This window comes from Salvelinus fontinalis, chromosome 17 (assembly GCF_029448725.1).
Source record: "Salvelinus fontinalis isolate EN_2023a chromosome 17, ASM2944872v1, whole genome shotgun sequence".
Lineage (NCBI taxonomy): Eukaryota > Metazoa > Chordata > Actinopteri > Salmoniformes > Salmonidae > Salvelinus > Salvelinus fontinalis.
In genome coordinates this window covers 37,541,943-37,567,801 of record NC_074681.1, presented here as the reverse complement: position 1 = coordinate 37,567,801, position 25,859 = coordinate 37,541,943, and the positions used below count along the sequence as shown (strand labels likewise).

General features: G+C 43.7%; 1 protein-coding gene and 1 long non-coding RNA gene across 2 annotated transcripts; both read right to left on the bottom strand.

Annotated features, from left to right (window-relative positions):
• Window positions 1-2,395: 2,395 nt before the first annotated feature.
• LOC129814284 (T-cell acute lymphocytic leukemia protein 1-like) lies at window positions 2,396-8,962 on the bottom strand. Its single transcript, XM_055867309.1, has 4 exons — window positions 8,766-8,962; window positions 6,639-7,179; window positions 5,927-6,015; window positions 2,396-4,716 (listed from the first exon to the last, which is right to left on the bottom strand). Exons 2-4 carry the CDS (start codon window positions 7,109-7,111, stop codon window positions 4,223-4,225), a joined length of 1,056 nt encoding a protein of 351 aa, XP_055723284.1. The 5' UTR covers window positions 7,112-7,179; window positions 8,766-8,962; the 3' UTR covers window positions 2,396-4,222.
• Window positions 8,963-18,189: 9,227 nt separating this feature from the next.
• On the bottom strand, window positions 18,190-24,422 carry LOC129814283 (uncharacterized). The gene is made up of 3 exons (XR_008753243.1): window positions 24,238-24,422; window positions 20,841-20,992; window positions 18,190-18,776 (listed from the first exon to the last, which is right to left on the bottom strand). It is a non-coding gene; the product is annotated as an uncharacterized LOC129814283 (long non-coding RNA).
• Between the last annotated feature and the right edge of the window lie 1,437 nt (window positions 24,423-25,859).

Below are 25,859 nucleotides of genomic sequence, written 5' to 3'. Positions count from 1 at the left end.
CGTTCAGCATTGCACACACTCAACACAAATACAGAAGTGACTATGAATTTCACACAATGAAATATAAAAAAGTAAACAGTGTTATTGTTTGAAACATTTGTGTCTCCTGCATACCTGTTTTGTTACACCTACTGACATGGGCAATTCAAATAATGAATGTGATCCTCCATGTATTTAAAAAAAGAAATTCTGCGTTTGTGAAAATAGAAACCGATACGATGCCAAATAAACGGTAACTGGGACCATTTTTTTTTTTACTTCACTCTGCTTGTTGCGACAAAGACTTTCACATGATACATAGCCTATTTTTTCCACTGAGTTTATAATTTGACGCAGGTAGACTTTGCTCATCGTGTTATTGATAGACGTTGCATACAGAATGACAGCACACATTTACCCAAACGGGTGTAAACAAACTCCAATCTCGCTTTCCTGACCATTTTTATTTGTTGTAAATGATCTCTTCAAGTGGTTGTCTTCATCTACAATTATCTGTTCTTCTCAAGGTTTCTTCTCTTGCCAGTATTGCTCTGTGAATGAGAAGCGCCTAAACTTAATTTGTAAAAATTTTAATAAAAAAAATAAAACATACAACACCAGCATAAAAACAAAAAGGGTGCAAGAAAAGGTAGATGGGACTTTGTGACAAGTCTAACAAACCAGTTATACTAGCCATCACATCTAATCAATCATCTCATGCCAGGTTTAGACTCAATTGTTTCTGTCTGCTGACCAACTGATTATGTTGCCTCACATGCTTCTACAATGCTTCTACACCTGCATTGCTGGCTGTTTGGGGTTTTAGGCTGGGTTTCTGTACAACACTTTGTGACATCGGCTGATGTAAAAAGGGCTTTATAAATACATTTGATTGATTGATTGATTGATATTTGTGCACCAGCACTGCCTGTGCTGTTTACCCTTTCTCTGTACATAGGATAGTATGGCCATAGAATGTCCATGCACAAGAAGACCACGTTTGATCAAAATCCAAATAAAGGAAATAATTTCTGTTGTGTGTGTACCATAACTTGGATGATGAGTAAATTACAAGTCAGCCCTTCTCCTGGTGATGGTCTTGAGTCATATACGTTTAATAGAAACCATAAAAAGGAGTGACATCGCCACCTGTGGGTAGAGAACAAGAAAAGCAGCTTTCCACCGTCCTATTTTTCCAGGTCAAAAGACATAAACCATTTATGTGTGTGTGTGTGTGTGTGTGTGTGTGTGTGTGTGTGTGTGTGTGTGTGTGTGTGTGTGTGTGTGTGTGTGTGTGTGTGTGTGTGTGTATGTGTGTGTGTGTGTGTGTTGGTATATACTGTGTGTGAAAATATAAATAACTGCCATGGCGGTGTAGGCAGTGTAATCTGTACCCAGCAGGCTGGATCCCCACTGTGGGAGAGTCAGTGTATTGTTCCTGCAGCACGTCAGATAACAACTCATTAACATACAGAATCATTTGGCTGCAAGAGCCACTCTGCCATCCATCTGCACTGAGCTGATAAATCCGCTCACACGCGCACGTGCACACACACATGCACGTACACACACACATAGACACCCGCACGCACGCACACACACTCACACACACACAGTCCCCCCCTGCCTTTTTCTGTCACTCTCTCTCATGCACTTCTCTGTCTCTGTTTTCCTGTTTCTCTATTTGGATGGACAGTATGACTGCAGTCTCCAGGCTGCAGGTAAATGTTTGGCAGTCGAGCCACAGAGTTAGTTATCGAGGTCACAGTCCAGTCAGTCATAGCCTGATGTGGAATACTGGAGAGGTCCTAGAACACCTGGGTGCCTCCGCTTTACTAGAAACACTGCACTTTGGTTTTGCTATATCTGCAAGTGGAGCCGATATCACAATAATTCATACAAAAACATGAAAGATATTTTTACTGCAAGATGATCATTAAGTTAAATGGTCGATGTAGCGTTTATGCATTATAATGGCTTCTGTGGTTTACTTTGAAGTTTTGTGCTGCATCATCATGAATGAATAACTCTTCATGTTTCATGTGATTGTTTGGTAATGCTCCAGACGGACTGAGTGTGGAAGGTCTAAAGAGTGTGAACCACTTTCACAATGGCAGGATATCCTGAAGGTCACTGAGCCACTCTGACCTTTGCAGGAAGTTGTCACTTGCTAAGAGGAAGTGAGGATTCCAGACTCCAGTGGGAGTATTTTACATGCCTTGATATGGATTTACTGCACATTGTCCAGGCTGTGTTGAAGGGGGTGGTTCACTGCATTTGTGCTTAATTTAGCCCCCAAATATAGGAATGAGTTGGTTTTTAATTCTTGCAATTGTTGTTCAATAGTCTGAATTATGTGATGGGTGATGCTTCCTAAAAAAAATATATAAGTAAATAAAGAAAACTGAATCATAAGAACGCTGGAAAATAAATTGTATGTGATACACATGATTTATAAGATACATAATCAGTATTTCTTTTGCCTTTTCCTGTGTTCATTTTATTCAGCATTTTATATAAAAGTCATCAAGTTAACATTGCATATAGTCATAGATATATTTATCATACAACAAACATGTTATTTTTTTTACTAAACAGAACATACAATGTCCCTTTTCTTAACTGTAGTTCATAAAATAGTAACCAAAGGTACCAAGATAGGCTACTAAATGTATGTTGAAAAAGCCGTAATGAAATAACCAAACTACAGTGATGTACACCTCACTGCTTACTGACATAAAACTGCTGGTGTTGTTGATCATTCCAACAGAGAGAAGGAGAGCGTATTTAGGAGGCGATATACTTAGTGTACCATACCAAACCACAACTGCAATACAGTGAGAAAAACATTAAAATAGATATTTATAATATACAAAATGGTTGGAAGTGAGCGTTTGATTTCACTGGATCTCAGTTACAGAAATACTATTTGTACCTCTTGACAGGATTCATTTTGAATTTGTATACCTGTGGCTGTTGTAGTTGCTAGCTACCTCGCCGCACATATGTCCATCTACATGCTCAGGCAATGTGTCTCAGAAATCAAAACTGTTCACACAGATTGTACTCGATATGTGTGTGTGTGTGTGTGTGTGTGTGTGTGTGTGTGTGTGTGTGTGTGTGTGTGTGTGTGTGTGTGTGTGTGTGTGTGTGTGTGTGTGTGTGTGTATGCTTAGCGGTCAGTTGCCATGTTACTCTGCGTCGTTTTACTCAACGCTAATCAGCTACGTGTGACGGAAATAAATAATTAAGGTACCACATTTGTTATATCATTATATGTGTTTGACATTCATTTTCTAGTTGACATGTTGTTCACCCACTGTTGAATGAATAGTTGGTCATCAGGAGCACAGAGCAGAATCCTTCTCAAAAAGCCACCTGCCTGAAAGCCCTGTCTAAAACATAGGCCACTATATCAAACTGCCTAATCACATCACTTGACATGAACCACTGTCAAAATATTTTGGAAGGTAGGCTAATGTTTTATGTACACGTTTGATCGTGTGTTGAGAGTGCTAAATCCTTGCTAAAGATAACCCATTTTCAAGCAAATAATAGTGGTCTTCAATGTGTGATTAAATGTGCATTTTTTGTTGTTGTGAGGATTTGGCATCAAGCCATTGCTATCAGCGAAACAGTTCTGTTGCTGTCGTAAACTTTCAGAGCAGTTCAAATGGCCCTCATTGACAACTGGCAAAGATTGATCTTATTCTTAAACCAAGGTGAGAGCATGATGGCATTCCTATTGACATTTCCTGGTGTCGACTGATGCGTCGCCTGCTGGTACCATGGCATCAATTACTTTCATGACGATGACATAGGATGTATACTGATAACGTGATAGTGTAACAGAAGCACACTGTATTTGAACATTCATAATGCAGGAAATATGAGGTGTTCCTCAACCCAGGTCCTAGACAGCATGAAGCATGCAGAATTTACAAGTCTTTCATTTTGTTAACCAACTGACCAAAAAAGGACCTAAAAAGGACATTAGAATCCTGATGAAGTGAAATTCTGGCATCAGCATGCTCCCAAAACCTGAAGCACCGTTCTTTAGATAGAGCTCAGAGATGCTAGGGCCCTTCTCACACTCATCCATATTTGAGTCATCTCTCTTCCGGGGACATAAGTCAATCCCTTTGTTTTCCTGCGGTCCACCATCAACTCCACCAACTCCGTATCCACCATCGTCATCACCGACACCACGTCACCACCATCCCCACCACTATTATCATCAACGTCATCGCTGGCTGCCGCCATCTTGTGGGCGTGCATTGCGTCGTAGGTCCCTACCGCGCGGGACGGGCACAGTTCTCGGGGCTGGAGGTGAGTCTTGGTCCTCGGTGAAGCTCTCGGGGCTGCCGTCCCCATCTGGCAGACTCCCGCAGCTGGACCCGGGCGACAACGCGCCCTGGAGGAGGAGGTCATCCTCCCTGGCCAGTCCTACCCCGTCCTGACGGGGGACCTGGGGTCCACCCTCACGGCCCCCCACCAGCAGCCCTGTCCCGTCACCCACGCCCACGGTGGCCCCTCCGTCCTGGTCGTCCAGCAGGTTGGACAGGAAGCTGATGTACTTCATGGCCAGACGCAGGATCTCGTTCTTGCTCAGCTTCTTGTCCGGTGGGTGGGTGGGGATGAGTTTGCGGAGCTCGGAGAACGCCCCATTGACATTCTGCTGCCGCCAGCGCTCCCGGCTGTTGGTGAAGATCCGCCTTACGATCTTTGGTTGGCCAGCTGGCGGAGGAGAGGAAGAGGGGAGGGGAGTGGAGGGGAGGAAAGAGGAGTAATGGGAAAGATACAGGATGTGGGAAAGGGGATGCACAAATGAAGAGTAAGACTCAGTCAGTCCAAATGTCGTATTCTCTCAAATTCTGCCTTGATGTTTGTCTTATCTGCTCTACAGAATATACTTGGTCACTTTAGATGTAATCCTTCCTCTTCACAAGTAAATTGAAAAGCGACAAAGTGATGAGAATGTTTTAATGGTGGTAAAGTAGTCGAGTGAGATACAAAATGAGAATAGTGGCATGACAGAAGCCAGCGTAAAGGTGGTGACGAGTGACTGCATTTTCCATTTCTGAAGACAGCTATACGGTGCCTTGGTTAACGAGCTGGTTATGTATTGTAAAGCAACCCGAAGTGGGACTCTTTAAACACTAGCACAAGATATAACGTAGTGAGCTGACCAACTTATTTAGACAACGGCACTTTTATAATCTGTATACATGTATTTGTCTATGCTCTGCCATATGTAAAGAGGTTCCTGAGTTTGGCACACCGATTACATTATTGGGTTGGCGAGCACAGTGCCGCTGGATGGACTCTAATCTTGGCTTTGCTACATTGATGTCAGAAGTGGGATAGGAGACGCAGCGGGTAACATAAATGTATGTTATTCATTATCATATATTTCCCAATGTGGTTTTTGATATAATGGTACATGTAGCCAATGAATAACACCTGCGGCTCGCGTCAGAAACTGTGGGATGCTTTTGAGAAATACAATATCCCGTTGGTGTACAGTATACCATTTCTTCCTCTTGGAACACACCCAGCCTCCTGTAATCTGCCAGCTTACTATGCAGCAAAGCCTTGGCAAGGTGGCAGCTAACTCCCTCCACCCTCCCCCATGCTATTTGACTGTGAGTGGTTGATCGAGCACACGAGATGCTGTATCTTACAGATGTTTCTAATAAGCTAAAACCATAGATATCATATACGACATCATTGACTAGTTTTGGAGATTTGTTTAGGAGTGCTCTATAAATTGATGGTCGGTAGCCTATTTTCTTCAATACCTGCCCATGTTGCGGCCATGTCGTTGGATAAACGGAATGGGATGGTATTGGGATGAGGAGAGGATTGAGAAGAAGACTGTAAGCAGCAGGAGGACACAGCAGAGGTGCGTCTTACCATACTTAGAAAGATCTAAAAATGCGCCTACCCTCGTCGAGCTCAACCTCGTAAGGCGCAGGACGGCGCTTTACCCTGTTGCTGGGGTACATGCCGTACTGTTCCGACTCGCCTCCAAGACTAGTGGCAGAGAATAGATATGAGAAACAGGTACACACACTACCATACACACAAACTACTTACACACAGACACATATACAACAGCTTACAAATATGATGTGTAGGCAATACCAAAGTCTTTCATGAAATATATAGCCTTATTATAGCCTGTATAATATATGACATACAGATGGTCTCTGCATCCAAAATTGCAACCAAAACACATAAAGTGTATTATAGGCACAAGTAGTCTAACCTGAAATCTTCGCTATTCAAACTAATAAACAGAAATAAATCTGACTGCAATTAATCAACACAGGTAGCCTAGAGGTGAAGGCTCTGACAAATACCTTTGTGAAGGTGAATGAGCCAATAGCCTAGATAACAAGCTACTACATTCACTTTTCTGTTTCGTCGTTATTTAGGTTAATAGGTAGGGTATAAAATAAAACATGTTTGATGTAGGCTATACCTGTAAGTAATAGCTTACAAAGGATTAGGCCTATTCTGCCACAAAAATTAACGAAGATAAATAACGTATAGACGTCTGTAGGCTATAATTATAGGCTATATTAATTAGGGGGGGGGGGGGTTAAATCAGGATAATATTTTTCAAAGCTATTTTATAGTTTATTTTACTTTACCTGTTGATGGCAGCGAGAGGTTGCGCCAAGTTGTAGAGCATTGCTCGCGCCGGGAGAGGGAACGCGTTTGGGCTCAGCTGAACCATTCGAGCGTCGATCAGCGCGTCTCGGTGCGGCAGCGGCAACGGCACGGGTGGTCTGCGAAGCTCCGTGATCGGTACCGTTTGACTGTCGGTTCTCTGCTGTCCCGTCTTTATATCGTCTCTCCTCAAGAGCTCGATCACTGGTACTTCCCTTTTCAGGTCAAGGGCGTCGTAAGCGGTTTCCTTGGCAACGCCGTTGAGGATGATGGTCCCGTTGCGCGTGTTCCGCAGAGGCGCGTCATCTGTCTTAACCCCTTCCCCAGTGAAGTTTTCCTCCTTCGAGTCCTCCAGGTCTTGGCATCCATTCTCCCTGATGGAATCCTGCTTCAGTGGGATGCACGACTTGGCACCGGGACTTCCAGGACAAAGATCCAGCTTCATTTTTTCCATAATTTCATCACGTTGCAGTTATATCCTATGAAATGTCTCTCTATAAATCAGCTGTCGAAAACACCACACTGTGGGGCAGAAAACACTTTGTAAATGCATGCGATAAAAGAGGACTGATATAGAAGCATTATTGTTGTTGATTCAGGTCAAGGCAGTCAACAAAGGCATTTCCCGATAATTTCATCACTCCACGATTCCATCATTTTAAGGCTGTTAATACTCTGTGTAGGGCAGTTGGCATAGGCCTACATGTAGCCTATAAAGCACCACATATAAAGAGAAAATGTATTCATTTCGTATAGACGATCAAGAAAATAGCCCCTAAAATGCAGGCATCTGCGCAGCAAATGTTAACATGCTTTCAGTTCAGAACTGGTGGTAAATGTCCTCATCAATGCTACAAATATACTGTGATTCTCAACTCCTTGCCATGTTGTTTTGGAGGCAATGGTTGTTTTATTTCCCCCCCACATCTTGGATTAGACCCTAAAAAAAAATCCTATAAGGCTGATCGAAGGGTTCGCTATTAGGAAACAAAATAGACTAGGCCTTGTAATTCTCCAAATAGCCTACCTATGGGCATGTTTGAGTGCACCACACTGAATATTTTTCAGAAAATAAGTAATAAATGTAGTGTGAACAGCGAACATAATGGATATGAATAAAGCGCGGTGCACGTTAAGAGAGGTCAGTCAAAAACATAATTGACTGCTTTTGATGGCCAATGGTGTTGTTCAGCGAAATACTTTCCACCTCACACTACTGTTTTAAAACGTCCGTTATTGTCTTTTGAAAAACAGTGACCAAGGCCTATATGGAGCAAGCATTCAATGTGACATTTGAAATGAAAATTGGTGCTGCTGTTTTCGAAAAGGACCTTTTATTTAAATCATATGTATATTTTAAAAAACATTTTGTGAGAAAAGCCGCCTGAATTGTGAGCATTAACTTGAAATATTTCCTTTTGAAATGACCTATTAGGCCTATTTAATTTGATCATGTTAAAGAATATGTTATTAACAAGAGAGTAAGTGAATCTCATTCTTAATTGTCTTTATTGTTGAAACAAACCTCATCAAAATGGCTTTTCTCTGGGGAATTTTCTTTTCTATGGTTAAAGCTATAGCCTACGATCCAATAGGCAGTCACTTCGATTATAGATTGCATCAGACATTTGGAACAAAGGTTGACATCACCGAGCTATTGTTCGAATGTTTGATTTATTTTTCGTTCCCTTTTTGGTTCTATCGATGCTGTAGTACTGACATGTGTAGCCTACCATAATCCAAAACAACGAAGAAACCTCAAGCCAATCATTTTGAACTGTAGGATAATAATATAGCTTACCATTGTCAATGAGACAATAACAATAATTATTCCTATTCATACAATCATTAAAATAGGCCAAAACAATCACACAAAACCGTTTCGAACCAATAGCCACATAATTATTTATGATTAGCCTATAATTGTTTAAAAATAAATCCAAGAAAATAATAGGGCCTAATGCGTTCCTAATGTATTCTAAAGTGGCCAACCAACGAACAATAACGAAAAAACACTTCAAACACACTCCTAATTGTAATTCAAAAATATTTACCGTTCAAACCCCAGGCATGGAAAAAGGAAATATCGATTAATTTTATGCGCTTACCGTTCCCGACGTCTTGTTGATGCTAGTGTGAAAGTGGAGCCATTTTGTGAGTGGGTCATCCATGTCTGAGGTTTTTTTTAGTGCCGGTGAAGTGCAGTGTGGAACTGGAAGTGAGGTTTGAGTTATTCCTCACTGCGTCCAGCACGCCCGCTCAGTATGGTGAGCGGAACACGAGCGCAATGTGGCCAGGCGAGATAAGCGCACGGCAGCGGACTCTTCGTTCCTGATAAGCCACTAAACCCATTATTTATGAAATGATTCATTATTATTTGGCTGTCGTAGGCTATATAGGCTTGTGGAGGGCAAAGCATAAAGACATATGGATGCAGCTCCAGTAACTACAACGATGCGAGGTATAGGCATAAGGTGAATCTAGGTGGTTATATTTTTCTGATATTATTACGCCCCTGGAAAACAAACAAACAACTCTTTAAGGTACAATGTTTATCTTTGTCGTGCATAAGGCTTAATTTCCAATTAAAATTAGGCAATAAAACCCTATAATTTGTAGCCCGAGACTGATAATAATAGTCATAGGATATAATAATAATAGCCTAATAATCATAATTATAAACTAATCATAATCATTAGGCTGTAATAATATACATTTCAGTTGAATCTAGGCCTATTCTCTAGTATTCTATTCTATTAATTTCAACATCGTACTTTAGAGATGACCAATGTGTAATTTTTTGGTCTAAGTTGAATACACAAATGGACCCAATACCAAATGACTTCTGATGCTGGAAGGAATTGTTCACTGTCATTGTTTTTATGTAGCTTATCTATGGGGTAGCCATGCCTGGTATTCGTGGCAAATTTAGCGGGAGTCCCCCGGGGTGACATGGCTGAGAGAGATAAAACCCATATCAGCTCGCTTTCATCGGATAAGCCGAGGGAGAAATCAGCAGTGACGCACCATCACTGGAGGACATACAGCATAGGCTATAGGCTAAATGGTCAGGTATTTTCCGCGCTTTTTTTTGTTAATTCAAATGAAGGGCGCAACTAGCCTATCATAATTCAGTTTTATTGGAATATCTTACCCCGTGTTCGATAAGGATAGGCTATAGCCTAGTAGGCTACGAGTAGGAATATAGGCCTTGGTTTACAGTCTGTGTCTATAGCCTAACCTACTTTGTCGGACCATCAGAGGTGGCAAGGTTTAGGCCTATTCTACTCTTAGTATAATGTATAATAAGACTAACTTGGCCATTAATATGTAGCCTATTCTACAAAGACAAATTGAGACAGAGTGTGCGGCTGTCCTTCTACTCCAGCACCTTGCCTAAACAGGTGTGCGTTTCTTTCGCCTCCAGAGACATATTTACTGACATGTCTAAGCTTCAGACTGTGGAGAAAACGTCCTCGGCTAAACGGAACACATTAGAACCACTTACTTCCATTGATAAAAATCCCCACCAATGTCCCCTCGTTCACTAGCTCTCTGTTTTCACGCCTTGAAAGTTGACTGTCACGACCTTTGACATAATATCACGTGCTGTGGATCCCTGGTCACGACAAGCATCCTCCTACATCCAGTAAAAGCAGACTGGGCAAGCTGTCGGCTATACAACAAGAGAAAAACAAACGCTAGCCTATTTCCCAACCTTTTTCGTTAAAGTCAATACATTGACTGCAGAAGGAGACACTGCCACACAAAAAATAAGAATAACATTGTGAATTAAGTTTCTGATGAACTTGACCAACGGCGTGGAGCTGAGACTAACATCGATTCGCCCAAGGTAAATAACAAAAATAAAAAGTACATTAGGAAACGCCCGCCTTGTACGTGTTTTCCCTCTGTAGTTGCGTGCCTTTCTTTGTTTGCTGAAATCCATACGTTTTCAATAAACGTTAATCAAATAGCCTACAACTTTTATTGAAAGCAAACAAAGGCACGCAACTACAGAGTGCAAACATAGGTACAAGGTGAACGTTTGATATATATAAATATATATATATATATTTTTTTAAGTATTGACCTTCGGCGAATCAATGTAGTTGGAGCTAGATTCTACAAAACCTGGTCTCGGGCCCCAAGCTGTTGGTAAAGTTCATAAGAAAGTCCGCTACCTCAGTAGTAGAAATATTTGATGAATGAGCTTTTTCAACAAAGCTTGCAATTCGATTCGCAAGGTAGGATGTGTGTTAGAAAAAGGTCACCTATTGGGTTGCACTGTCATTTAGCAAGTTACCAAATATTGCATAGGACGAGTGAGTGCAGGTTAAACAGGTAGCCTAATTAATAAACAGATTTCATTATCACCGAAACAATATGTTATTTATTGTGAAATGCAAAATGACCATTAGGTGCAGCATCTTCTTTCTCCTCTGGTTTATCTGACATCAGTTTTGATTTACCGGTACTTACATTTGCCTGAATCTTCAAAGACTAGGCCTAATAATGGACAAGTATAATTAGGTTGATTATTTCCTTCCTTTGGTTCTCCCAGAGTTAAAAATCTCTCATTATGCTTGCTTATTTCCATTCTCGTGTTTTCGTCATGACATCATCACGGGGCAGTGTCCAGTGTGTTTAAAAAATAAATAAATGGATAATGGAACATTCCAGTATTGCATTGCTCATCGCTGGTTCCGACGGAGTGGCAGGATATATGGATAGATATGGATATATGGCTGTTGCGGGTCATGAGACGTGACACCTGATCCTGGGTCAGTCCAGCCACGGCCTCCCCGTTCACCTCCAGGATCTCATCCCCAGCGCCCAGGAACCGCCTCCTACCTGCTCCACATACACACCTGAGATGAGAGAGAGAGGTGGAGAGAGAGGGGTGGAGGGAGGGCGATAGAGGGATGGAGATAAATGGGGAAGAAGGTAGAAAGAATAGGGGACACAATTACTTTCTCCACAAAGCCTACGCCTATATGCACAATATCTAATGGCATTGGTACACAAACACCAGAATATGTACATTCAAAATCGTTAAATAGTATGTCATTGCACACTCAGGTAAAATTCCCTTCCAAGCACCCAACTAAAATCCATTCAATTAGGTGTTCCATGAATATGCACCCTCACATCCACACTTTAACATGAACATCTAATGGAAACTATTCATACCGTCGAGGTGCTTTAGTATACCTGTGCCCGGTCGACCTTTGCCTTGTGAGATGACAAAACCAAAGGGGCCATTTGGGGGTCTGGTAAGTTCTAGGAGAAGGATCCCATCAGGGAAGTCCTGGATGACCCGCCCCATGGGACGCACCACCTGTGGGACTAACACCTCTTCCACACCCAGGGCTCTCTGGATCACTGTAGAGATAGTAGGATACAGACATTTCGGGGGAAATGTAGTGGGGGTATATTTACCCTCATGAAAAATTGGTGGCAGTTCGTCAAAATCGGTTTGCTCTTGGAAATTGGGTTCTTACAATAATCTAGCTATATGGCTTGTATGAACACAAGGCATTTTGCCAAGTCAAACATTGCCTAGTGTGAAATAAGGTCTACAATCTACACTGAACAAAAATATAAACGTAACATGCAATATGCAATTTCAAAAACTTTCCTGAGTTACAGTACATATAAGGAAATCAGTCAATTGAAATAAATAAATTAGGCCCTAATCAATGGATTTCACATGACTGGGAGTACAGATATGCATCTGTTGGTGACAGATACCTTTTTTTTAAGGTAGGGACGTGGATCAGAACACCAGTCAGTATCTGGTGTGACCACCACTTGCCTCATGCAGCGTGACACATCTCCTTCACATAGAGTTGATCAGGCTGTTGATTGTGGTCTGTGGAATGTTGTCCCACTCCTCTTCAACGGCTGTACGAAGTTGCTGGATATTTAAATTTTTTATTTTATTATTATTATTATTTTTTTTTTTTCACCTTTATTTAATCATGTAGGCCAGTTGAGAATAAGTTCTCATTTAAACTGCGACCTGGCCAAGATAAAGCAAAGCAGTGCGACAAAAACAAAACCACAGAGTGCAAATGAAGTAAAGAGGTAAGGCAATAAATAGGCGAATAGTGGCAAAGTAATTACAATTGAGCAATTTACACTGGAGTGATATACTGTTTGTGCAAATGACGATGTGCAATTCAAAATACTGGTGTGGAAAAGAGCAGAAAAACAAAAACAAATATGGGGATGAGGTAGGTAGTTGGTTGGATGGGCTATTTACAAATGGGCTGTGTACAGCTGCATCAATCGGTAGGCTGTTCTGACAACTGACGCTTAAAGTTAGTGAGGGAGATATAATTCTCCAACGATTGGCTGGAACTGAAACACGCTGTCGTACATGTCGATGCAGAGCATCCCAACATGCTCAATGGGCGACATGTCTGGTGAGTATGCAGGCCATGGAAGAACTGGGCTTGCTTCCAGAAATTGTGTACAGATCCTTGTGACATGGGGCCATGCATTATCATGCATCACATGAGGTGATGGCGGCAGATGAATGGCACAACAATGGGCCTCAGGATCTCGTCACGGTATCTCTGCGCATTCAAATTGCCATCGATAAAATGCAATCTTATTCGTTGTCCATAGCTTATAACCTGCCCATACCATAACTCCACCGCCACCATGGGGCACTCTGTTCACAACGTTGACATCAGCAAACCGCTCGCCCACACGACGCCATACACGCCGTCTGCCCGGTACAGTTGAAACCGGAACTCAATGAAGAGCATACTTCTCCAGTGTGCCAGTGGACATTGAAGGTGTGCATTTACCCACTGAAGTTTGTTACGACGACAAACTGCAGTCAGTTCAAGACCCTGGTGAAGACAACGAGCATGCAGATGAGATGGTTTCTGACAGTTTGTGCAGACATTCTTCGGTTGTGCAAACCCAAAGTTTCATCAACTGTCCGGATGGCTGGTCTCAGACGATCCTGCAAATGAATAAGCCAGCTGTGGAGGTCCTGGTAAGGCATGGTTACAAGTGATTGTGAGGTCGGTTGGACGTACTGCCAAATATTCTAAAATGACATTGGAGGCGGCCTATGGTAGAGAAATTAACATGAAATTATCTGGCAACAGCTCTGGTGGACATTCTTGCACTCAGCATGCCAATTGCACACTACCTCAAAACTTGAGACATCTGTGGCATTGTGTTGTGTGACAGAACTGCATATTTTAGAGTGGCCTTTTATTGTCCCCAGCACAAGGTGCACCTGTGTACTGATCATGCTGTTTAATCAGCTGTTTGATATGCCACACCTGTCAGGTGGATGGATTCTCTTGGCAAAGGAGAAATGCTCACTAACAGGGAAGTAAACAAATTTGTGTACAAAATTTGAGAGAAATAAGGTTTTTGTGCATATGGAACATTTCTGGGATCTTTTATTTCAGCTCATGAAACATGGGACCAACACTTTACATGTTAAGTTAATATTTTTGTTCAGTGTAGATGAAGAAGAACTGCGTGTGTTTGTAGTGTGACAGTATTCACATTCCCCCTTTTCCTTTATGTTCCATATGTTGTCCTGAAATTTCTTGATTGGAATTGAATTTCTGTTTCATTGTAGTTTTTTTTTTTACTGTTTGAAAGATTGGAAAGTACAGAGTACTATTGGCAGAGCTAGTTGATTTAGAGCCTATACACAATGATAAATCTCTTTTGTCCTTCTCTCTCCACACACGCACGCACGCACGCACACACACACACACACACACACACACACACACACACACACACACACACACACACACACACACACACACACACACACACACACACACACACACACACACACACACACACACACACACACACACACACACACTCTCTGTACCTGGGTGCCAGGCTTTAAGGCACGGGCACCCCTCCCAGAATGGTCGAACGCTCCACTCTCCTCTCCAGACTGCACAGAGGAGGCTTCCGAAGCTAGGCCAGTGGGGACACCTGGTGACAGAGTAGCACATTGCAACAAGGTGTCATCATCCGTGCAGTTGATGTTGTCTCATGAGTGCTGACAGTCACAGACAGTCTCTTGTACGTCAGCCATGAAAATTGCATCTCAACATGAAAATGTTAAAGAATGGTATAAAAGTAAAGTGCCATAGGCCTTTCTGTTGCTTAATGAGTTAGTGAGAATGCAACTGAGCTGAACTGAAGGGCTGGTGCTTACTGTGCACAGGGCCTGTAGTGAACCCTCACTGTCCTCTGCAGGCGGGTGTTGGGGTGAAGCCTGTGGGTGCCCTCCCTTCACCAGCCTGCCCAACGGAGGAGAAGAACCGTCGCAGTGAGAGTTTGGGTCTACCGTCCCACTCTGCCATAGACCTCCCACACACATTACCAACGCATACAGACAGAGCAGGCTGGAGGTGTGTTTTGGGTCATTGTCCTGTTGAAAAACAAATGACAGTCCCACTAAGCGCAAACCAGATGGGAGGTGTATCGCTGCAGAATTCTGTGGTAGCCATGCTGGTTAAGTGTGCCTTGAATTCTAAATAAATAATTGACAGTGTCACCAGCAAAGCACCCCCCACACCATCACACCTCCTCCTCCATGCTTCATGGTGGGAACCACACATGCGGAGATCATCCATTCACCTACTTTGCATCACACAAAGACATAATGGTTGGAATTAAAAAGACCAAAGGACAGATTTCCACCGGTCTAATGTACATTGCTTTTGTTTCTTGTTCCGTGCAAGTCTGTTCTTCATATTGGTGTCCTTTAGTAGTCGTTTCTTTGCAGCAATTCGACCATGAAGGCTTGATTTACGCAGTCTCGTCTGAACAGTTGATGTTGAGATGTGTCTGTTACTTGAACTCTGTGAAGCATTTATTTGGGCTGCAATCTGAGGTGCAGTTCATTTGAATGAACGTATCCTCTGCAGCAGAGGTAACTCTGGGTCCTCCTTTCCTGTGGCAGTCATCATGAGAGCCAGCTTCATCATAGTGCTTGATGGTTTTTGTGACTGCACTTGAAGAAACTTTCAAAGTTTTTGAAATTTTCCGGATTGACTGATCTTCATGTCTTAAAGTAATGATGGACTGTCGTTTCTCTTTGCTTATTTGAGCTGTTCTTTCCATAATATGGACTTGGTCTTTTACCAAATAGGGCTATGGTCTGTATACCACCCCTACCTTGTCACAACACAACTGATTGGCTCAAACGCATTAAGAAAAGAAATTCCACAAATTAACTTTTAACAAGGCACACCTGTTAACTGAAATGCATTCCAGGTGACTACCTCATGAAGCTGGTTGAGAGGATGCCAAGAGTGTGCGAAGCTGTCATCAAGGCAAAGGGTGGCTACTTTGAAGAATCTTAAATATAAAATATATTTTGATTTGTTCAACACTTTTTGGGTTACTACATGATTCCATATGTGTTATTTCATAGTTTTGATGGCTTCACTATTATTCTACAATGTAGAAAATAGTACAAATAAAGAAAACCCCTGGAATGAGTAGATGTGTCCAAGCTTTTGACTGGTACTGTATATATAAACTGAACAAAAATATAAACTCAACATGTAAAGTGTTGGGCCCATGTTTCATGAGCTGAAATAAAAGATCCCAGAAATGTTCCATCCGCACAAAAATCATATTTCTCTAAAAAGTTTTGCACTCATCTGTTTACGTCACTGTTAGTGAGCATTTCTCCTTTGCCAAGATAATTCATCCACTTGACAGGTGTGGCATATCAAGAAGCTGATTAAACAGCATGATCATTACACAGGTGCACGTTGTGTTGGGGACAATAAAAGGTCACTCTAAAATGTGCAGTTTTGTCACAGAACACAATGCAACAGATGTCTCAAGATTTGAGGGAATGTGCAATTGGCATGCTGACTGCAGGAATGTCCACCAGAGTTGTTGCCAGGTAATTCAATATAAGCCGCCTCCAATGTCATTTTAGAGAATTTGGCGGTACGTCCAACCGGCCTCACAACCGCAGACCACGTGTATGGCTTCGTGTGGGCGAGCGGTTTGCTGATGTCATCGTTGTGAACAGAGTGCCCCATGGTGGCGGTGGGGTTATGGTATGGGCAGACATAAGCTACGGACAATGAACACAATTGAATTTTATCGATGACAATTTGAATGCACAGAGATATCGTGACAAGATCCTGAGGCCCATTGTCGTGCCATTCATCTGCCGCCATCACCTCATGTTTCAGCATGATAATGCAGGGCCCCATGTTGCAAGGATCTGTACACAATTCCTGGAAGCTGAAAATGTCCCAGTTCTTCCATGGCCTGCATACTCACCAGACATTTCTTTTAAGGTATCTGTATTCTCAGTCATGTGAAATCCAAAGATAGGCCCTAATGAATTCATTTAAATTGACTGATTTCCTTATATGAACGAGAATTCAGTAAAATCCTTCAAATTGTTTTGTGTTGCATTTAGATTTCTGTTCAGTATATATGCCATTTAGTAGATGCTTTCATCCAAAGCGACTTACAGTCGTGTACGCATACATTTTTACATATGGGTGAACCCAGCTGGAATAGAACCCACAACCTTTGGCATTGCAAACGCCAAGCTATGCCGACTGAGAGACACAGGACCCCTGTATATGGTTGACTTGAATTTATTGTCAGCGGTGGGGTCCACACTGACCGAGTCCCCTCTAGGCCGTCGTCCCACTGAGCCGCTCTCAGTAGCTCTGCCCTTAGGTCCTCAGCTCGGGAAAGTAGCGCAGCGCAGGGCGACACTGGAAGAGCCACCAACATTTCTCAACACACTTCACCACTCAGCACCAGACCTGGAAGAGAGAGCGAATTTAGATGTGTGACTGAAAGACATTCAGTGGACAAAATATTTTTGAGTAATGTGCATATCACATCAAGTTAACTTCCTTCCAGTGCAATACATATTTTGAACTTACCAGCTCCATCTGCAGCAATATCCCAGAGTTCCGCAGGAGGGAGGTCAGGGGTGATCCTGGCAGGGGAGTACCTGAGGGAGGATGGCCGGATGCAGGGGACCAAGGCGGAGCTATGGGGAGACCCTGGGGGGGCAGAAATAGGACTCTCTCCATGCAGCTTTGCGGTGATGAGGTCATCGTGCCCCCAGGCCTCATCCAGATTGATGAGACGATACTGAACCGAAGGCAGTAGCTTGACCGCAAGCTGCCCACTTGCCCTGCTCTTGGAGCCTGACTTCAGAGCTGACCTAATGGGCAGCGTCGGGGTGGGGGCATCCCTGTCCTTGGGGATGCTGTTTCCGGAGTCCCCTACCAGAAGGCGGTCCAGAGCTACAGGGCTGCCCAGAGCAAAGGTGACGGCTCGCCTGCATACATTGACCCTGTTCTGGGATTGGAATTTCGACGGAGGGCCCACGAGGCACCATTAGGGGCCGTGACCCGATCTGACCCATTTCAGCCGGCTCTCTCCCTTCTTGCTGCGTCTCCTCAGCTTCCCAAAACCTGAGCCCCCCCCCCCCCCCCCCCCTCCACCCCCACCCTCGGTGTCCTCTCCCAGAATCAGGATCTCCCCGAAGGTGACCGCTGCCACTTTGGGGCAGACACTGCTGGGCTGTTCTAGTTGGGGGATCCCATCTGATTGAGCTGGTAGGACACAGCGAGTGACCTTCTTCCCCTGATTTTCCTCCGCGTTTCCGGGCTGGGCCGTAGCAGTCTGTGGTTCGGGCACCGGAAGATCCCTAAGATTAGATCCACAATCTTCACATTTCCTCACCAACATCGCTAACTCCGTCACCTGGGTAGAAGCAGCATTCGTGAAACTGACGTCCTCCAGTATTGGAGTAGGGCCTGTGATGCTCATTCTTCTTTTCTAGAATGCCCTTGGATTTCTGGCCCGTGGCCCGCCCACTCTCCCTTGCCCGATCCAGGTAGCAAGACTCCGCTTCGTTCTCTGATTCGTCCTCAAACCGCACCCGCGTGGGCGAGTTCCCATACCGACGATTACCCCCCCTCCCAGGGGAGGGGTCTCTGCTTTGTGGGATGAGGAGTGGGCCCGGTGCAGGGGGGTCTGTTAGCGCTTCTTTGGGATATACAGCCACAGCCTTTTGGACCGGTTGTGAACCACTCCCAGACTGCTGCCTCCTGCTCGATAGAACAGGGAAGCACACTTATAGTAGATAATACAATCATGAATTTAAACACTTACTGGCATGCTGTAAATATGTAAATAGACACAATGAGTAATCATTTTGTGTGTGTGTGCCTAATGGTAGAGCAAAACAACTGGCAAGGTACTGCTCTGTTTCAGCCGTTAAGGGCAGCCTAGATGTGTGGAGGAGAAGGTACTACTCTGTTTCAGCCGTTAAGGGCAGCCTAGATGTGTGGAGGAGAAGGTACTGCTCTGTTTCAGCCGTTAAGGGAAGCCTAGATGTGTGGAGGAGACGGTACTGCTCTGTTTCAGCCGTTAAGGGCAGCCTAGATGTGTGGAGGAGAAGGTACTGCTCTGTTTCAGCCGTTAAGGGCAGCCTAGCTGTGTGGAGGAGAAGGTACTGCTCTGTTTCAGCCGTTAAGGGCAGCCTAGATGTGTGGAGGAGAAGGTACTGCTCTGTTTCAGCCGTTAAGGACAGCCTAGATGTGTGGAGGAGACGGTACTGCTCTGTTTCAGCCGTTAAGGGCAGCCTAGATGTGTCGAGGAGACGGTACTGCTCTGTTTCAGCCGTTAAGGGCAGCCTAGATGTGTGGAGGAGAAGGTACTGCTCTGTTTCAGCCGTTAAGGGCAGCCTAGATGTGTGGAGGAGACGGTACTGCTCTGTTTCATTAACTGTCCTTGCAAAAACAACCTATGAAATGTTTGAATCCTTTATGATGTAATGTGATTTGTGAATTCAAATAAAGTATTTAAAATGTGTGTGTGTGTGTGTGTGTGTGTGTGTGTGTGTGTGTGTGTGTGTGTGTGTGTGTGTGTGTGTGTGTGTGTGTGTGTGTGTGTGTGTGTGTCAGTATTCCTAATACCATTTGCTGTGAATGGATCCCAGTGATACAGTATAAGAAGGGATTTCAGGAACAAAATAACCATTACGTAAATGCCATGGTGTAAGCCATAGAGCAGTCTCTGTATCTCTAAAATACCCGCTCTGTGTTTCCAATCAGTAACCAGAGTTATGATTCTGAAACGATCACTCATTGGTAGCTGGGTCGTTCCATGAAATGAGTGCCTTTTGCATCCCTTTGATATTTTAAGTAGAAATTGTGCATCAATACTGAATTTTAAAAGCCTGTTACATGAAATAAAGTGCCCTTTTAATATAGACCACTTGGATAATTCAATAAATCTGATTTTTTTTATGAATAAAAGCTTGCTAAATTGCAAATATTCAGCATTTTGACATGTGCCTCCATCAACCTTGTGCCAATTCTAGGAAGATTTCAAGCCACTTAATCCAAACATGTCTCCAAGTTTTTACCATCATTGTAAAGCCCTAGCTATTTTGTAGCTTTGACGAAGTCATTTCTGAAGATGATTTATTTATTGTGATTAGTGATTCATTTACGTCTGTCCCTAATTCTCAGGTCAACCTTGTTATGTGAACTAAACTTTTAATATGGTGAAACTATTCCTTTTTTATTATTATATAGAAATATTAAACACCTAATAGTCAAATCATAGTGCAGGTGAGCTGGTAAAAAAAAAAATAGGACAATTTTCTGGTGTTTTGTGGTGGAAAACTGAGCTGGTCGAGCATAACAAGTCAACCTTGTTACCCGTAGATAGACGGGCTAGAAATGACCGTTTTTTTTGGGGTGAAGCTTGCCTTCAATTGCTACTCTTTGTTGCACACAAAAAGCTTCCCTTTCCTCTGTCACGAGAGGATTGATGGCTGATTTATGATTAAATTGTCAACCCTGTTACGGTCAACCCTGTTTCGGTCAACCCTGTTAATTTATTTGGTAGGCACTTACTATAGTCTTTTTTAAATTTAAGCTCTTGAGATGGGAAAACATGTTTTTTATTATGTTAAACATGTGCTCTTCATGACAGAATGTAAACATTTTGTGAAATAAATCAAAAGGTTTTTTTGGAACAAGTTATACTTCTCAAAAGGTACAGGTAGTCAGACAGGTAGTCAGATGAACAGAAGGGGGTGTTGATAGAGATCGACAAAGGAACAAATACAGTTGATTGACAGCAGGGCACAGCTGACTTACGGGTTATATCTCTGGGCAGAATGGGCACGGCGGGTTGGGAGGCGTTCCCCTTTGGCGTGATTGAAGCGGGCTTTTAACCGAGCCTTCTCCAGCAGTGCATGGCCCACTCGTGTCTGGGGCTCAGGGGAATTTTGTCAGGGTTGAAGTGTGACCTGTTAATCACATAGAGACAGAGGGTAAATGGGAGAGGGAGATATAGAAATAGTATATATATATATATACACTGCTCAAAAAAATAAAGGGATCACTTAAACAACACAATGTAACTCCAAGTCAATCACACTTCTGTGAAATCAAACTGTCCACTTAGGAAGCAACACTGATTGACAATAAATTTCACATGCTGTTGTGCAAATGGAATAGACAAAAGGTGGAAATTATAGGCAATTAGCAAGACACCCCCAATAAAGGAGTGATTCTGCAGGTGGTGACCACAGACCACTTCTCAGTTCCTATGCTTCCTGGCTGATGTTTTGGTCACTTTTGAATGCTGGCGGTGCTCTCACTCTAGTGGTAGCATGAGACGGAGTCTACAACCCACACAAGTGGCTCAGGTAGTGCAGCTCATCCAGGATGGCATATCAATGCGAGCTGTGGCAAGAAGGTTTGCTGTGTCTGTCAGTGTAGTGTCCAGAGCATGGAGGCGCTACCAGGAGACAGGCCAGTACGTCAGGAGACGTGGAGGAGGCCGTAGGAGGGCAACAACCCAGCAGCAGGACCGCTACCTCCGCCTATGAGCAGGAGGAGCACTGCCAGAGCCCTGCAAAATGACCTCCAGCAGGCCACAAATGTGCATGTGTCTGCTCAAACGGTCAGAAACAGACTCCATGAGGGTGGTATGAGGGCCCGACATCCACAGGTGGGGGTTGTGCTTACAGCCCAACACCGTGCAGGACATTTGGCATTTGCCAGAGAACACCAATATTGGCAAATTCGCCACTGGCGCCCTGTGCTCTTCACAGATGAAAGCAGGTTCACACTGAACACATGAGCACATGTGACAGACGTGACAGAGTCTGGAGACGCCGTGGAGAACATTCTGCTCCCTGCAACATCCTCCAGCATGACCGGTTTGGCGGTGGGTCAGTCATGGTGTGGGGTGGCATTTCTTTGTGGGGCCGCACAGCCCTCCATGTGCTCACCAGAGGTAGCCTGACTGCCATTAGGTACCGAGATGAGATCCTCAGACCCCTTGTGAGACCATATGCTGACACATGCACATTTGTGGCCTGCTGGAGGTCATTTTGCAGGGCTCTGGCAGTGCTCCTCCTACTCAAAGGCGGAGGTAGCGGTCCTGCTGCTGGGTTGTTGCCCTCCTACGGCCTCCTCCACGTCTCCTGATGTACTGGCCTGTCTCCTGGTAGCGCCTCCATGCTCTGGACACTACGCTGACAGACACAGCAAACCTTCTTGCCACAGCTCGCATTGATGTGCCATCCTGGATGAGCTGCACTACCTGAGCCACTTGTGTGGGTTGTAGACTCCGTTTCATGCTACCACTAGAGTGAAAGCACCGCCAGCATTCAAAAGTGACCAAAACATCAGCCAGGAAGCATAGGAACTGAGAAGTTGTCTGTGGTCACCACCTGCAGAATCACTCCTTTATTGGGGGTGTCTTGCTAATTGCCTATAATTTCCACCTTTTGTCTATTCCATTTGCACAACAGCATGTGAAATTTATTGTCAATCAGTGTTGCTTCCTAAGTGGACAGTTTGATTTCACAGAAGTGTGATTGACTTGGAGTTACATTGTGTTGTTTAAGTGTTCCCTTTATTTTTTTGAGCAGTGTATATATATATATATACGTGATATAAATGTCTTACCAATCCTTGCCAGGAGAGGGCGTAAAGTAACCCACTCTGTGGGATACTTGAAAAGTTTCTTGGGATGATTTGGGATCAGGGTTGTCTTTGAGCTACTAATTAAAGTGGCAACATGTTTGTTTTTTGATTGATCATAGATATGGAAAGATAGCACACCTTTTATCTTCGTAAAGGCATCTTTTGTTACAGCATGGGCAACACCATTGGGGGCTAGCTCCATTTTAAAGTAGTCAATGTATTCTTCTTCTATTGGTGTATTAGCGGTTTGTAAACAAACTAAAGAGGTGCATACCAACACCTAATGTGCTGGAGTATGTATAGTCTGAACAGTTTTAAAGCTGCTGACCTGGTTGGAATTCTGTGATTCTTCCTTATTAACCCATAGCAAGTTCCACCTAGTTGACTACTTCGAAATTGTGAAAGTCCTCAATGGTGCTGCCCATGCTAAAGCAGGCTTTTGGTCTATGATATTGCGACAACACCATTGAAGAATGCAGTTGCCCTACCCTTTACTGAATCCTCACCTTGCACAATTGATGGCAGCGGTGGGATCCGAACCCACACAATTGAAATGTATTTTTTTCTCGACTCATTTGCCTGCACCACACATCTGGGGCCTTCAGTTGTACCGACCTGATTCTGCACCGGTACATATCCAGAGAACATCATATGCCCTACGGATAGACTTATAGAGAGTGGAGCTATGAACGCCCGAATCTTCAACGTTAAGCCTTCTTATATAAAATCAGATAGGACTGGAGCATTAGGAGAGGAGCGTCATATGCCCAATAGCTTAGCTTAGCCCCTGTATTGTACTTTATCCACTGTATTCCACTTGATCCTCTGCTCTATCTGCTTTAGTGGCCAAGAGAGCATGACACGCCCTTATCCCTGTCATCTGCATACTCATCCACTCCTGTATGTGAGGAAGATGTTGTGTCTGTAGCTTAGCTTTGTAATGCTTCGTATTTATCCACTACTTCCACTCTCAGGGAAGAGGTGTGATCGGATGTCATATGGGGCGGCAGCGTAGCCTAGTGGTTAGAGCGTTGGACTAGTAACCGGAAGGTTGCAAGTTCAAATCCCCGAGCTGACAAGGTACAAATCTGTCGTTCTGCCCCTGAACAGGCAGTTAACCCACTGATCCTAGGCCGTCATTGAAAATAAGAATTTGTTCTTAACTGACTTGCCTAGTTAAATAAAGGTTAAAAAAAAAAAAAAAAAAAAAAAAAAGGTGTGATCGGATGTCATATGCTTTCTTAGCATCTTTATGTAGCCTATGTTTCAATCTGTAGCTCTGACAAAAATTCATTTTTGACATGGTTTTCCAGCTGTGGCCAGCCTGTTTTCATTGATTTGTTCAAAATGATTTACGCTTCAACCATGTTCCTCGTGGCAATGCAACGATCAGGTGTGCATGATGCTAGTGAGGAACACATTTTATTTTTGAACCAAATAAATAATAGATAGGGGGCAAAACTCTCCCCATAAAGGTAGATGAACCCCCATCCATCCTTGCACACACACCACCCCACTTTTCTATCCAGACAGACACTAGTGTGATATTCCTTACCCGGGCAGCTCTTGTTGTGAAATGGCTGAATTCCTCTCATGGTCCCGCAAAGGCAGATGTGTCTAGAGACACCGAAAACAAAAGAGACCTTTCACCATTAAAATAAAGCTTTCCAAACTTAGTTCCATGCCATGCAAATGGACCCTCATGCATCCGTTGCAACAAATCCAAAGGAACAGTTCAACCCAACAGGCTTAGCATTAACACAAATGCTATTACATTGTTACACAAAGCCAATTTCAATTCACATGGTAGACGTTTAGGGGTGAAGATGCATCAGATACATTTTCATGGTAGGATATTTGAGATACTTTGTTCACAATTTAGCTCTAATGCATATTGAGCAGCAGAAGTGCATTGTTAAAGCATGTACGCAGGTACTAAAACTGCGGAGGGCTTTACTCAGCCGTAAAGGTTGAAGGTAAGCCACACATCACATCAAACCCATGGAACGTCCCCAAGCTCATCTCTGATCCTAATGCCTGTCAGATTCATGGGCCTAACAGATCGGTATTAAAACATTATCATCTGATCGTGCCATGCACTCAGTGTCACTGTGGTTCAACTTTAACCCCAGCCCTCACAATCACACGCATACAAACAAACAGACAAACATGGGCAGACGCAATCAAACATGCAAAGAAGGACATAAACAGACTCACTCCTCCCCAGAGTGCTAATAATAGCTCCACAACACCAACACATCCGCTCCTCTAAGTGCTCCTGATGGTGGGAGGTACTCACGGAAACAGAAACCATAGAGCTCTGATCGTCTGACACAAGATCTGAGACTGGGCCCCAGACTGAACAGTTGTAAGCACATTTTATAACGAATGGATTTACTTAACCAATGACGCCTGGTTTGCTTACAAAGCAATTGACATTCACTTGAAAAGGAGGTACATCTAAAAGGTGAAACTAAGCCCTCCTTCCCAATCGTATCATTATTGAGCAAATGATTTGTGTTCCAAAGCGGGACCTATTTGTTTACCTCCCACACTCTTGATGGACACTCTGTCCCACAGCACATGTGCTACCATGTACCATGTTCTTCAACCATGAGCGGTCAACAAGAGGAATTTAGTATCTATCTTTTTCAGTTAACTTCTCCAAGTACCCAGACTTGTCTTACAAGGCGTACCAACATTTCATATCTTCACTGGAACTTCATGATCATACCATCTCTGTTGTCTATCTGGTCGACACAGAGGTATGGGATGTCCACGGCACCTTTCTCCTCACCTCTCCGGGTAGCAGTGCAGGCTGTCCGAACATAGCATGTCCCAACGGCCCTTGTTCTTGTCCTTGAGAGGGTGGCATTAGCAGGGGGTTTGTCCTTCAGAGATACAAATGACGAGGCTATGGGCATCGTAGTCTGAGTGCCTACGGTAGACTGAGTGGCTACTCCGTTCAGAGTCTCTGTGCATGCCACCCTCCAAAAGCCTTTAGGGGGTGCCCAGTGTCTGTGAGAGGAGGGAGATGAGGAAGACGAGGCAGAGGAGGATGAAGGAGCAGGTTTTGGAGGAGGGGGGTCCTCCATCTTTCCGCCGGTGCTGTCCAACTGGATGTTGTCCAAGCTGGCCCCCTCCCCGAACCCACGAGGCTGCCCTGGCACACATCCA

Coding starts and splice junctions, on each gene's coding strand:
- LOC129814284 (XM_055867309.1), bottom strand. CDS start 7,111: ATGGAAAAAATGAAGCTGGATCTTTGTCCTGGAAGTCCCGGTGCCAAG. Junction 6,016..6,638: donor CCTCTCGCTGCCATCAACAG/GTAAAGTAAAAT, acceptor CTCTGCCACTAG/TCTTGGAGGCGAGTCGGAAC. Junction 4,717..5,926: donor CGAGGTTGAGCTCGACGAGG/GTAGGCGCATTT, acceptor CTCCTCCGCCAG/CTGGCCAACCAAAGATCGTA.